A 12,414-nucleotide genomic window follows, 5' to 3' on the forward strand; every position below is an offset into this window, starting at 1 on the left:
TTGTTTTTATCAATTATTTTATAAAATAATAAAATACTAATATGTTTTACCTCCCCTGTTTCAATTCGTTGAGCATATACTTTCAACCATATCATAAGTTTAATCCAACATACATGGTGAGATCTCGAGAAGAGAACGTAACATTTTTTTATAAAAGTGTGGAAATTCTATCCACCATAGGGGTAAAAGTTCGTAAGACCTGACCTTTAGCTCGTTGGAAGGAATTCATAGCGTCCGAATAAATGATGGAATAGCCAATTTGGTGGCAACATTAATGAATGCTACCACGACAGTCGCTACTTCATTGACAAAGACCTTTCCTCGAGTTCATTTTCATTTACTGATCGAGGAAAGTCAATTACATTTGTTTGAAAGGCTGAACCTGATCACCTTGAAAGATTGCTCAATCACCTTCTAAAGCACATATGCTTTTCATAAAAGATACGTGTTTTAAGATCGTCAGACTGACGGCGATACATAATGACTAAACGAACAATGTTTACAAGGAACGGCTAACGACGATAATGCAACAGCCTAAAATGTATAATATCTATTAGCGAATTTGACAATGAAACGTAACGGACTAAAGTATACATCTGCTAGCAACGGCTAATAGGAATATATAACAGGCTAAAAGTGTACAATATCTGCTAGTAACTACTGATAGCTATATGTAACGAGTTAAAGTAGATAATATTTGTCAGTGAGCTTATACTGTTACAAATGCTCTAGAGATGAGGGACAGTGATGAGAAAGTCTGGTTTTTTATTTATTTTTGTAAGGATCGGGGTGGTAATTGAGTTTTCGATTAATTTTTCCCATTTTTATACATACTTTAATTTTTAAATATTTATTTCAAATAATTTTTTTAAAACCATTAGAGATTTCATTATATTATTAGTGAAAGAGGCATAAATTCAAATTTTAATTATCGTATTTTCTTTTTAAATTAAAAATTTGGGATCATAAAATGAGAGGCATATGATTATCCCGAAAATAAATCTCGTATTTTTTGTTTATTAATTCATTAATTTTTACCACTAATTTATCAAATTTATTTGGCTGATTTTTTTATAATCTTAATTTATAATTTAAACACAATTTTAGACAAAATAATAATAATAATAATAATAATAATAAAATACAATTTAGGGTAGTTTTGTACTTTTATTTTAAGGGGTGTAGACGAGACCCGTCCCCGTCCCAGTCCCCATCCCATTGCAATTTCTCACTCCCGTCCACGTTATATAACTATAAATAATGATTGAATAAGATAATTCACGTCGTTTTACAAACATATTTTAGTTTTAATATTTAAATTGATGAATTATTAAAATTTAAAATTTTTAAAATTATATTATATTTTTAGTTGTGAAATATTATTAAATTTGCTTTTATAATTATTAAGAAAAAATAATGGATAAAAACTTTATTTGACGTGAGTAATTTAAAAAATATACCCAGCTAAGTGGCCCAAAAATATTTTAATAAAATAATTATTTTAGATGACGTTGACATGACAACAATAATAAAAAAAAATTAATAAAGTAAAATTTAATATATTTACTTTAAAAATTGATTTCTTTATCCAAAAAGAATTAAAAAGGAGAGTGAGAGTTTCGACCAATAGAAAATGCTGCCCCTGACCGTTGCCCGATTTCTTTAACATGCCACGTGAACCTTCTATAATCCACTACTCCCGATTTCACTGCTTCCACGAGATTCAACAAATCTGGGGCAGCCACGTGTTAAATAGTCAACGCTGTTTGATCGTTGACGCCACCTCTCATGATGGGAGAGTTGTATTAAATAAAGAGACAATACGGAATAGTCATAATATTCATCACAACTTTTTGCTCACAGACAGCTTCACACACACACAGTACCTCTTCTCTCTCTCTAGCATCTCTTTCTCTCTCTTCTGAGTTTCCCACCGGCGCCTGAATCCCACCGCATTCCCCGGCCGCCATGGATTTCACCATCCGTGGCGCCTCGAAGCTCTGGTTTGCTGTACTTTTTGTGGTGTTACCGATTTTTGTGGCGGTTGCATTGCCGGAAAATGCGACTTCTAGGTCGTCGTCTCCAGCAATGTCCAGCCAAATCAACTCAAATTCCATCCTCGTCGCTTTACTGGACTCTCATTATACGGAGCTGGCCGAGTTAGTTGAGAAGGCTATGCTATTGCAGACCCTAGAAGACGCCGTCGGCAACCACAATATCACCATTTTCGCCCCTAAAAATGAAGCTCTGGAGCGCGATCTAGACCCTGAGTTTAAGAGGTTCCTTCTTGAACCGGGGAACTTGAAGTCGCTCCAGACCTTGCTGATGTTCCATGTGATTCCGACTCGGATCGGATCGAAAGACTGGCCGAGTCATTCCAAGTCCGCACGGCAATCCACGCTTTCCAAGCACGTTCTTCATCTCGTTGGTCATGATTCCGGGGAGAAGACCGTCGATCTCGCCAATGTGATTCAATCCGATGCAATTACCAGACCGGACGGCGTTATTCACGGGATTGAACGATTGTTAATCCCTCAGTCCGTACAGGATGATTTCAATCGCAGACGGAATCTTCAGGCTATAACCGCCGTGAAGCCGGAGGGAGCTCCTGAAGTGGATCCCAGGACTCACCGGCTAAAGAAACCTGCTCCACCTGCCGAACCTGGTTCAACGCCTGCCCTTCCGATATACGATGCGTTGGCTCCAGGACCTAGTTTGGCTCCGGCTCCAGCACCAGGGCCCGGCGGAGCTCATCGTCATTTCAACGGCGAGAGGCAAGTCAAAGATTTCATCCAGACTCTGCTACACTATGGTGGATACAACGAAATGGCCGACATTCTGGTTAACCTAACATCGCTAGCGACGGAAATGGGGCGGCTAGTATCGGAGGGTTATGTGCTCACTGTTCTGGCTCCGAACGATGAAGCCATGGCTAAACTAACTACAGACCAGTTGAGCGAGCCAGGGGCACCAGAGCAGATTATGTACTATCATCTAATACCCGAGTATCAGACGGAAGAGAGCATGTACAACGCTGTAAGGAGGTTCGGGAAGGTGCGATACGACTCCTTGAGGTTGCCGCACAAAGTAGTGGCTCAAGAGGCCGATGGGTCGGTCAAGTTCGGTAGTGGAGATGGATCGGCATATTTGTTCGATCCTGATATTTACACGGATGGACGAATCTCGGTGCAGGGCATTGATGGAGTATTATTCCCGCCGGAGGAGACAGAGGCCAAGAACGCACCAAAGGCAGTTCAACCCACTAAAGTCGCGGCCAAGCCCCGGAGAGGTAAGGGTTTTGTTAAATTTGAAGTGCATTTTCTACGTTATTTTGATCAATTCCTGACTGGTTTGGATAACGTTTGTTTAGAGTTTACTTCGTCAAGAACTGTAGCATAAATTCTCGGATTCCTTTTAAGAACTTAGAGATTGAAGATGCCCATTAGGATTATATCCTTGTGATTTCACCCATCGAGAAGACATTACTTCTGCCATAACCCATGAATTAGACTTGTTCGTCCTAACATTGTTATCAATTGCTATGAAATAAAGAATGTGCTTGACTGTAACCCATTTGGCAAGTTGAATATAATAGATTAGTTACACATATAGGTGCGTGTATTTGACTGATTGGGTGGAGCCTTCATGTGCATTAGAAGTTACTCATTGGGGTTGCTTCAAAATTTGGTCTCATCGCAATCAAAGGTGAAAATGAAATGTGAGGATTTCTAGAGACGTCTCCATAGGGACAAAATTTCCTCCATGGGATATTAGCCTTTGCAGAGAGGAAGGGTTAGCTAGAATTTGGTTGATTGCTGTGTTGTTCGGGCTGTTTTTTTGGACCTTTAGGTATCAAAGTAATAACCTGGAGAACGTTAAAGTTTCCCAAAGTTCCTGGCAGTCCGGTGGTCCGAAGCGAAACGAAAACCCCAAATAGGACAATATCCCAAAGTTCCTGGCAGTCCGAAAGGGCGTGAAAACCTCTCCCTAATAGATGCATTTTAAAACTTTGAGGGAAGATCTGAAACGAAAACCGCAAATAGGACAATATCCACTAGCGGTGGGCTTGGACTCTTACATATAATTTTCAACGTTTATTCGTTGTAACATGATTTAGGCTCCATCTTTGTATTGGTATTTATTATTAGGGTGTTTTTCAATTTCATTTCTTAGGTTTTATTATGTTGCAATTTAGTCTATTGTTTCCTTATTTTTTAATGATGCCCTTCAAATCCATAAATGTTAAAATTGACAAATGACAAGCTTTTATAGCATGGATGATTTCTTCAGTTAAATGACCTGATTCGTTCTCTAATTTTGTTCCAACGGACTAAATATTGCGTAATTTAAGCTCATCATAAGTCAATTTTAACATTCATGAACTGGAAGGGCATTATTGAAAAAGCTTTAAATATAAGGGAGGAGATCCGAAGCTTTTCAGTAGGAGCTGGCATTGAAAAAACATCCAGACATTAGAGTTAGGGACTGAAAGCATGTGTTCAGTACTTAGCCTAAAATTTAATATTCGTGCAGAAGACTGGGTCACGATTCCTTAATTGCTTTTCTTAATTGGATACTACTGGTTGGAAACTTATCAAAATTTTCGAAATGGCAGGGAAACTACTGGAAGTTACTTGCCGGATGTTGAGAACATTTGGACAGGATTCTTCTTTCACAGCTTGTCACTGAAGTTTGCGTTGGTTGATTAAACAGAAGAAAAAGGTTCGGCCTTCCTCTCCTGCACCTCTCATTATTGTTATTATTCACGACCGATTAGGGTTAGAAACTTTCTAGGTTCAGGCTGGCCATCAGGATGAAGCTATTGTCTCTTAACCAGGAAAATCATTACGCCAGTAATCTTGCCCCACCAAATTTCTAGGACAAAAATAAATTTAAACTATATGTTATACTTTTTGAAAATCATTAGTTGACACGTGTGCAAGCTTATAATGGTATGGTATCAACTAAACTTTTGAAATTTCACAAGTGATTAACTTAGACCTTTCATTTTAAAGCATAGATGATTTTCTAATCGAGGGTCAATTTTTTTTTGAAGATGCTGCACGTGAAATTAATGCATAGACAATTTTCAAATAGGTACTCTATATTTATTCATTTATTAAAGTTGAGGGGTTTAATCGATACTATTATAAGTCTAACCATTGTTTTTCAACCAAAATCTAAAGGATGGTGTAATGGATAGACTTATGAAATTTAAAAGTTAAATTGATACAATTATAAGCAAGTTTTAATTGATACAACTTCTAACGTTTAGGGGAATGAATTGATTTTTATCCAATATTTTATTAGTTAAAAATCTATTTTAGTTTAACTACTAGACATATTTCATTTTAGTCTCCAAAACGTATATTAAGGGGAAGTCTCTCCCTATTGAATACTTTATTTTAGTTGGATTAAGAATGGAAGTAAATGAAATCCACCAGATATTTCCAATTTTTCTGATGATTAAGATTTTCATTGTCATGCCAAGTTGATGCTATTATGAGAGCTACCAATTTATTTCTAATCATGGAGTCCTAGAAAAAAAAAATAATGCACAACTTTACGCCTTATCACTATTTGATTGTAGATATGAATTTATGCCCATTGGTGCAGATGTGCTAGAATTTGATAGGATGCAGATGATGTCAAAACAGAAAGGAAGATTGCAAGAAGGGACGACTCAAATGTCACATAATCTATGTTTAAAGCGACTTCGGGGGGCTGCTGGTTGGAGAAAAGACGATGCAGCATTTTCTTCTTTTTTGAAAAAATCATTGTTATGGAGTACATAAATGCAAGTCTATTTTGTATACCTTATTCATCGTCAGTGGTGGAGGTGGGATTTGTAAGTTGAGTCTGTCCTAGGTATAAGCACATGGACAGGTTACTTGCATGCATCTAATCTGCCTCAGTCAATCATTTCAAATAAAATGTATTGTGGAGTGCGAAAAAAAGAAAATTCTTTCTGAAATTTTCCTTTGTTATTTTCTCGCCTGTTTTGTTAAGTGGATGAAAAGGCAATATGAACTTTTTGGTAATGAAGTGTTCTTTTTCCACGTTAGGTTAGATTATGCATCTTTCTGGAAAAAGATGCAAGCAAAAGTAACCTTCGAACAATCAGGAATTTCCAACCCTATTGGTCCTAAAAGCCAAAATGGCTGATACAAAAGCGTTTATGTTATACGACAAAAAGGCCCAATGCAGCAAATACAAGGTTATGAATTCCTCTAGCGGTTCAAACACATTAACCAGCAAAAGTTATGCATGCATGGGACGAAGAAAAAACGCTACACATCATGATAACGTTACCAGATGAAGTCCTAGAAGCGTTTAATTTCATCTTTTCCTCTTTGTGGCAGATCCTGAACCTCGACCCCCACCTTTCTTCTCTGAAGCCTGGGAACCACCTCCTCTTCCTCTGCCACCAGGTTTCTTGGCGTTTGAATTTTCCACACCTTTCAAATCTAGCTGCACTTCCATTCCTAACAAAATATAAAATCTATTAATAGCAAGAACGAATACAAGTTCACAAGTAAGAAAGGCTTCGCATTTTAAACAAACTAGAAGCAAAGAAAGATCAGGTACCTTCCTTCTTCAAGTTTTGAAGTTCCAGTTGCAGCTTCTTCTCAGCGTTTGTTGAATCTTCTAAAATAGCAATCCAGAAAGAAAATTTGTCCATTAGAGAAGTGGAATTTACCCTACAAAAACAAATGGCTTGGTTGACATAAGCAAGGAAATATCAGATCTTACCTGCGTCGTCGTTGTCCAAAGAGTTCTCATCGTCACTTTCTGCCAACGTGTCTCCACCATTGCCCTCGACTGTATCCTCAGCTGGTTCTAGCATTGCTGCAATTCGCTTCTTAGGGGCCTTTTTAATTCCAGGAAGTGTAATGAGGTCTGCAGTCCGCACCATCTGTGTCTTTCTTGCTTCTTTATATGCCTTTGTTAGAGCAGCTTTGACAGCAGGGGCCACGCCATCCAATGGATTCTTACGACCCTGATTTGGAGAACCACCTGTAAGAAATCTAAGCTAAAAGGAAAGGCAGCTAGTATAGCAACCACGATACCTCTGAACAAAAAAGTAGATATCGGTACCTGAAATTTTGACAACTCCATAACAGTATCAAAATCCTCTTGATTGATCGAATATAGACTCATAAAATCTACAACCATTTTAACAGCTTCATCCTGGTAATCATATCATTTGAAAGAAAAAAATGGTTAATTTAACCATTATGCCTCCAAGAATACCATTCCTAAATGTAAAATCGGGAAAGAAAAGTATATTCTAACCTTAGGCAGCGTATGCAGTGGTTCAGTCAACCTCTTCAGAAATAGGGTAAGGTTCTCAACCCGTAGGTGTTCCCTGTGTTATTTTGAATAGAAGTGTTAAAGCTTGCAACTGATGACACACATGCACATAAAAAGAGTGAGCTAAGCAGCTTACATGCGTATTCCACATAAATTTTTTAAAAATAAGTTTTCAAATATGAACGTGGACAAACCAGCTTAGATTTCAGAACAGGCAAGAAGGGCATATATTTGGGAATGTTTTTGAAAGGAAGAAGCAGAACCCGAAACTTAGAATACCCTTCAAATGATAAGGGGATTTAGTGGGGTGGGCCTATCCCCTTAAGATTGAATTGAAGGCTTTTCTCCTAACCATTAGGATGATATCAGAATCTGTAAAAAAAAATTAAATCTGGGAACTTCTCTTGCCATGCTATATCTCAGTGACCGAGTCTATCTTTCTTATGCAGAAGTCTAAATTGATTACTAAGCCACTAGAAATAGAGATTTTTTTAACTAAAAAGTAGAACAAAACAAGCACATAATCGGAAGATATTTAATTGAGAAGGTATCTAACGTTGCAACTTTGACTGAGGGAATATCCATAAAGGAAGTATAATAAATTACCTCCTAGAACAGGACTCGCGAGAAGCAAGAATGTGAACATGCAAATCCTCCAAAAGCCGCATATTTTTTCCAAAAGTAGAATTTTTTCCCAGCCATGCACTAAATCTATTAAAATTACGCTCTCCCTGCATGATTAATGCACAAGTGAACTTTAGTATAATCTAAAATGGCACACATACCCTTGAAAGTGGAATGTTGAACTCTCTGAGGGTTCGACATTGAAAAGAAACTGAGCTGAACTTTCACTCACTAATCTATATACTCATTGGAAAACCCATGACTCTCCATGATCATTATGCCAAAAGAACAAAAATGTAGGTTCCTACGAACAACACACATTTGCAAAAGAACACAGCAAATATATGTTCAAATATGATCAATGTAAAACGGCATGCAGAGGCGCAACAAATTAACGCCAGTATACTTGAGAATATCAGTTTGATCTCAGGCCAAAATATCAGCATAAGAGCAAGTTTCAATGGTAAAAACAGAGCTAAAAGCTGGAGATACAAACACGTTATCCTAGCATAAGTGTTCTTACTCGGGTGGAATATTGCTATGCATATCAAATACTTTAAGATGCTTTGATGATTCACTCATACTCTAAACAAAAACTACGAGATAAAATCTACTGGTCAAATTCTACCAACTCATAGACAATAACTATTTTTTAATACGTCCAAAACATATGACAATTACTCATTTTCCTTAATCATAGATCATTTAAAGAACAAAATAAAATTTCAAAACCTTAAAACTTGCATGTACAGAATTTCATCACCTGCTCAAGCGTTTCTCTTTGCCCATGCAATAATGAAGCTCTATCACAGAAAGAATTATATAAAGATCAATAATGAATGGTAACGTTAGTATAAATACGCATCAGATGCTTGGAGGTGAAGTCATGAAACCTACGGGATTACACAAGAAGCAATTGAGCTACTTTGAGAGAGTTGCCACTGTCGATGCCTTCGAATCTGTACATTGATTATATCCCCATCTGCAATAGATTCAGCTGCACGGGCCATCAAATCCATCCGTTTGATCCCATTGTCATCCTTACTAACAGAGCTTGGTCTATAATTAATATAATTTTCCTGTAAGCAAATATAATGCCAGGTTCGTCAACATAAATGGCCTGCCTGAGTAACAGGTTTTGAAAATCCTACGTTTGAAGTGTAAAGTGACAAAACCGGTTGAAAGATAGATTATCTTCACATGCAAAATATAACCCTTAACTTAAATGATTTTTTTTTTTCAAATTTTTTTTACAATAAACAGGGATTTTTTTTTTTAATAAAATGAAATAAAGCCAATGAGGGGGTAGGGGAACCCAAACCCAAGCCATGGAGAACTACAAAAAATTCCTCAAATGTTATACCTCATAGGAATCAAGTTGTTTCAGTTTTGTAACCTCTTAGATTTTCAATAAAGAAAAAGTAACACAGTCTAGAAGTAAAGTACAAAAAGAAAGGCTCCTAGAGATCTAGGCTTCTATAACTAGCCATAAGTAAAATACTTAACTCCAGTCAAGCATTTACAAACACATAAATTTTCCCTAAAAATCGTGGTATTTTATCTTATTAACAAGAAATAACTTCTCACTGATATAATGAAAATAAACGTTCTAAGGATATAAACTCCCCTAGAGAGTGAAAAAGAAAATAGAACCAAAAAACAAATAAGACCATAAAACGATTACAAACAAAAGAGTAAACCAAACCTTAGCTCCAAAGTGAACTTGAACAACAACAGAAAATAAGAATAAAAAAGAACCAAAACAAGAAAAAGTTGGCTAAAAGCCTCCTCCAGAAATGAACAATCCAACTTAGAAACTTCAAGAGCAAAATTCCCAAAACTCGAACTGCAAAAATAGAATACAATGAAATCTATGAACCAACCAGAATAAAACCTTCGTTTTGACAAACAAATTATATCACTATCATCTCTAGTTTGCTTGAGAATTTCCCACTTAAAGAAGCAAAAGATCCACAAGCGCACCTTCCAACCAACACAAATGTGATAGAGAGAGGAACGATCAACTTGTTCTTCATATCTTGAACAAAGAACACACCATCTTTAAACCAAATGCTAAAGTACTTATTACAATACAACAACTCATTTCAGCCAAAAAAAAAAAAAAAAAAAAACCAAAAATTGAAATAAGGCAAAAAAAGAAGCTGAGGATTCTTTGGTTGGCAACAAAAACAATGACCGAGAAAGGAGGTGATGTTGATGACGGTAGCGGTGATGATACATGGCTACTGAAGCAAACCCATCGGAGAGAGAGGAGCTTTTGCAAATCAGGCCCAAAGAATAAGATCATGAATGAGGACAAATGCTGAAGCTGAGACCCCGTACGAGGAAGGTGGACAAATTAAACCCTAAATCGAGTTGTCTACATCTAAAATTTCACTCAAGAACTCTTTCTGGATTTAGTACAAGTGTAGACATACAAGTACCTATTTAGTGAAGGACTAATCTTGGAGGGTTCTTGAATCGAAGCTTTAACGAATGGTCCTTCTTACAACCCAAGGACCTTATTTAAAAGGATATAAACCAGCCTCCAAGTCATTGGCAACAGTAACTAAGCCAAATGATAGCAGTAAAACTAAAAGTTGTAAAGATTATAGCCTTACACTTAAGAACTAACAGTAACTAGCCAATTAACTCGGTCAACAGCAGTGAAAGGCTTCAAACTAAAATGCAGCAATAAAAGAAGATTAAAGTCACGGTAAAGCCACAGTAAAAGAGAGAATCAACTAAAAGAACAGTACACAAAAGAGTAGATTACATCACAATTAAAACAAAGAAATATACCTGAATAAGAAGAGGGACTAGATCCATATCACTCATACTGAGGTCTATCCGTTCATCCATCCTTAACTTCCCAGAATTAAAACCAAACAGCCTACAAGTGAAAATGCAGAAATAAATAAATGCAGCCAAAAAATAAAACCGGCCTTGAAATTCTAACATCCAAGAGGAACGATTAATTTTTCTTTTGATAAGTAACTATATTCCATTGCAAAAGTGAACCATACAAAATGCTTCCAAGGAATTAATAAAGACTTTTCAACTGAAAGGACATAATTAGCACACCAGAGAGTGAACATCATCTTCTCGGAAATTTGAATGGAACTATTAAAAAAAAAAATGAAGACAAACATTTATCATGGTTTGATTGTTTTGATTCTGCTCATTTAAAGGCTTGGTGCACTCTTTTCAAGTCTTCCACGGAATTTTCGTTATATGATATTAATACAATTTGGCACACTTTTACTTATCCTATTCAATTCTCATTGTTTTATTTTCTATTCACTCCCTTGTGAATTTTGAGCATTGGTCTATTTTCATCTTTTCAAAGAAAAGTTTTGTTTCTATAAAAAAAAACCCTACAAATAACTGAACCCCAAACTTCTCTAGAAAAATCCTCTAATTTCTTTCCAACCACATAAAAAGATAACCTGCACATGGAAGAGGAACAAATTCGTACTAAATAGTCATGATATCTTCACAACTAAAACGTGAATTATACTTCTTTTCCTTTTCCTTTTAATACGCAACCAAGAAATAAAGTAAAACCAGAGGCAAAACAACCTAAGGGAAGTTAGAAGACAGAATCCCACCCACAAAACTGCAAATAGAATGCCTTCCAGTCGTGAAAAACTGTAACCACAATATCAGCTTTTCCGCAAGCAAGGGAGTAAAGATTATGAAAAACACACGTACAGCATAAGACAACACCAACCAGCTCATATTGAAGATATAGCAAGGATTATATATTATTGCTCCACGAATAGAACAGACCAGATACAGCATCCAGAAAGGCTTAGCCACATATAAAAGTATAGAAGTGGGGTAAGATGGATTGATATGTGCATACTTATCAACAGCAGTGAACGGCGAGATGTCTTCATCTTTCATACTGCCCAGAAGTCGTTGGCGAATATCATCATATTTAATAACAGACATCGACAGACTCAGGTACTGCAACTGATTTAGTGCCATACGTATATCCCCATTCACTCTTTCTGCAAGTTCCTCAAGAGCAATCTGAATCCGTAGTAATTATCAAGAATCAAGATGCTATAACCAAGCATGCATACAACCCACTCCAACTAAATGAACAGCCGTAATCAAAGTCACATATGAAGTGTTTACCTCATTAACTTGAAGTCCTTCTGCATTTGCAACTTGACTCAATCTTTTTGCCATCTAGAACAGGTCAAATTAACTTCTATCAGAGCTTTGTATATTAGCCCAAGAATGTAAAGAAAGGGTTGAGCTAAAATCATAAACTGTAATCTACCAGAAGACATGAAGGACATGAAGGGGCACAGGTAAAGGATCAAAAACTGTCCATACTTGAGACTATACAAGTGATGATATAATCTTTCTTTATTTTCTTTTTGGATGAGAGAGAAAATCTATTAAAAAAGAACACAAAAAAAAAAAAAAAAAAAAAAAAAAAAAAAAAAAAAAAAAAAAAAA

The 12,414-nt window shown here is 36.4% G+C and overlaps 2 protein-coding genes across 3 annotated transcripts in view; one reads left to right on the forward strand and one right to left on the reverse strand.

The window, feature by feature from the left end:
- Positions 1 to 1,835: 1,835 nt before the first annotated feature.
- On the forward strand, positions 1,836 to 5,974 carry LOC111459281 (fasciclin-like arabinogalactan protein 17). Its single transcript, XM_023102103.1, has 3 exons — positions 1,836 to 3,289; positions 4,616 to 4,722; positions 5,617 to 5,974. Exons 1-2 carry the CDS (start codon positions 1,969 to 1,971, stop codon positions 4,687 to 4,689), a joined length of 1,395 nt encoding a protein of 464 aa, XP_022957871.1. The 5' UTR covers positions 1,836 to 1,968; the 3' UTR covers positions 4,690 to 4,722; positions 5,617 to 5,974.
- Positions 5,975 to 6,069: 95 nt separating this feature from the next.
- LOC111459280 (replication factor C subunit 1) overlaps positions 6,070 to 12,414 on the reverse strand; it is a 15,508-nt gene continuing 9,163 nt past the window's right edge. Inside the window, exons 13-23 of one of the 2 annotated variants that reach the window (XM_023102101.1) lie at positions 12,085 to 12,138; positions 11,807 to 11,976; positions 10,741 to 10,831; positions 8,836 to 9,017; positions 8,702 to 8,741; positions 7,921 to 8,045; positions 7,297 to 7,369; positions 7,099 to 7,191; positions 6,754 to 7,000; positions 6,589 to 6,645; positions 6,070 to 6,485 (exon numbers count right to left, since the gene is read on the reverse strand). In XM_023102101.1, the coding sequence (XP_022957869.1) occupies positions 6,340 to 6,485; positions 6,589 to 6,645; positions 6,754 to 7,000; positions 7,099 to 7,191; positions 7,297 to 7,369; positions 7,921 to 8,045; positions 8,702 to 8,741; positions 8,836 to 9,017; positions 10,741 to 10,831; positions 11,807 to 11,976; positions 12,085 to 12,138 (1,278 nt within the window). In that variant the 3' untranslated portion in view covers positions 6,070 to 6,339. Of the gene's footprint in view, positions 6,486 to 6,588; positions 6,649 to 6,753; positions 7,001 to 7,098; positions 7,192 to 7,296; positions 7,370 to 7,920; positions 8,046 to 8,701; positions 8,742 to 8,835; positions 9,018 to 10,740; positions 10,832 to 11,806; positions 11,977 to 12,084; positions 12,139 to 12,414 lie in introns of both variants that reach the window. The other variant, XM_023102100.1, reaches the window with a different exon arrangement.

Source organism: Cucurbita moschata, unplaced genomic scaffold, assembly GCF_002738365.1.
Source record: "Cucurbita moschata cultivar Rifu unplaced genomic scaffold, Cmos_1.0 Cmo_Scf00022, whole genome shotgun sequence".
Taxonomy (NCBI): Eukaryota; Viridiplantae; Streptophyta; class Magnoliopsida; order Cucurbitales; family Cucurbitaceae; genus Cucurbita; species Cucurbita moschata.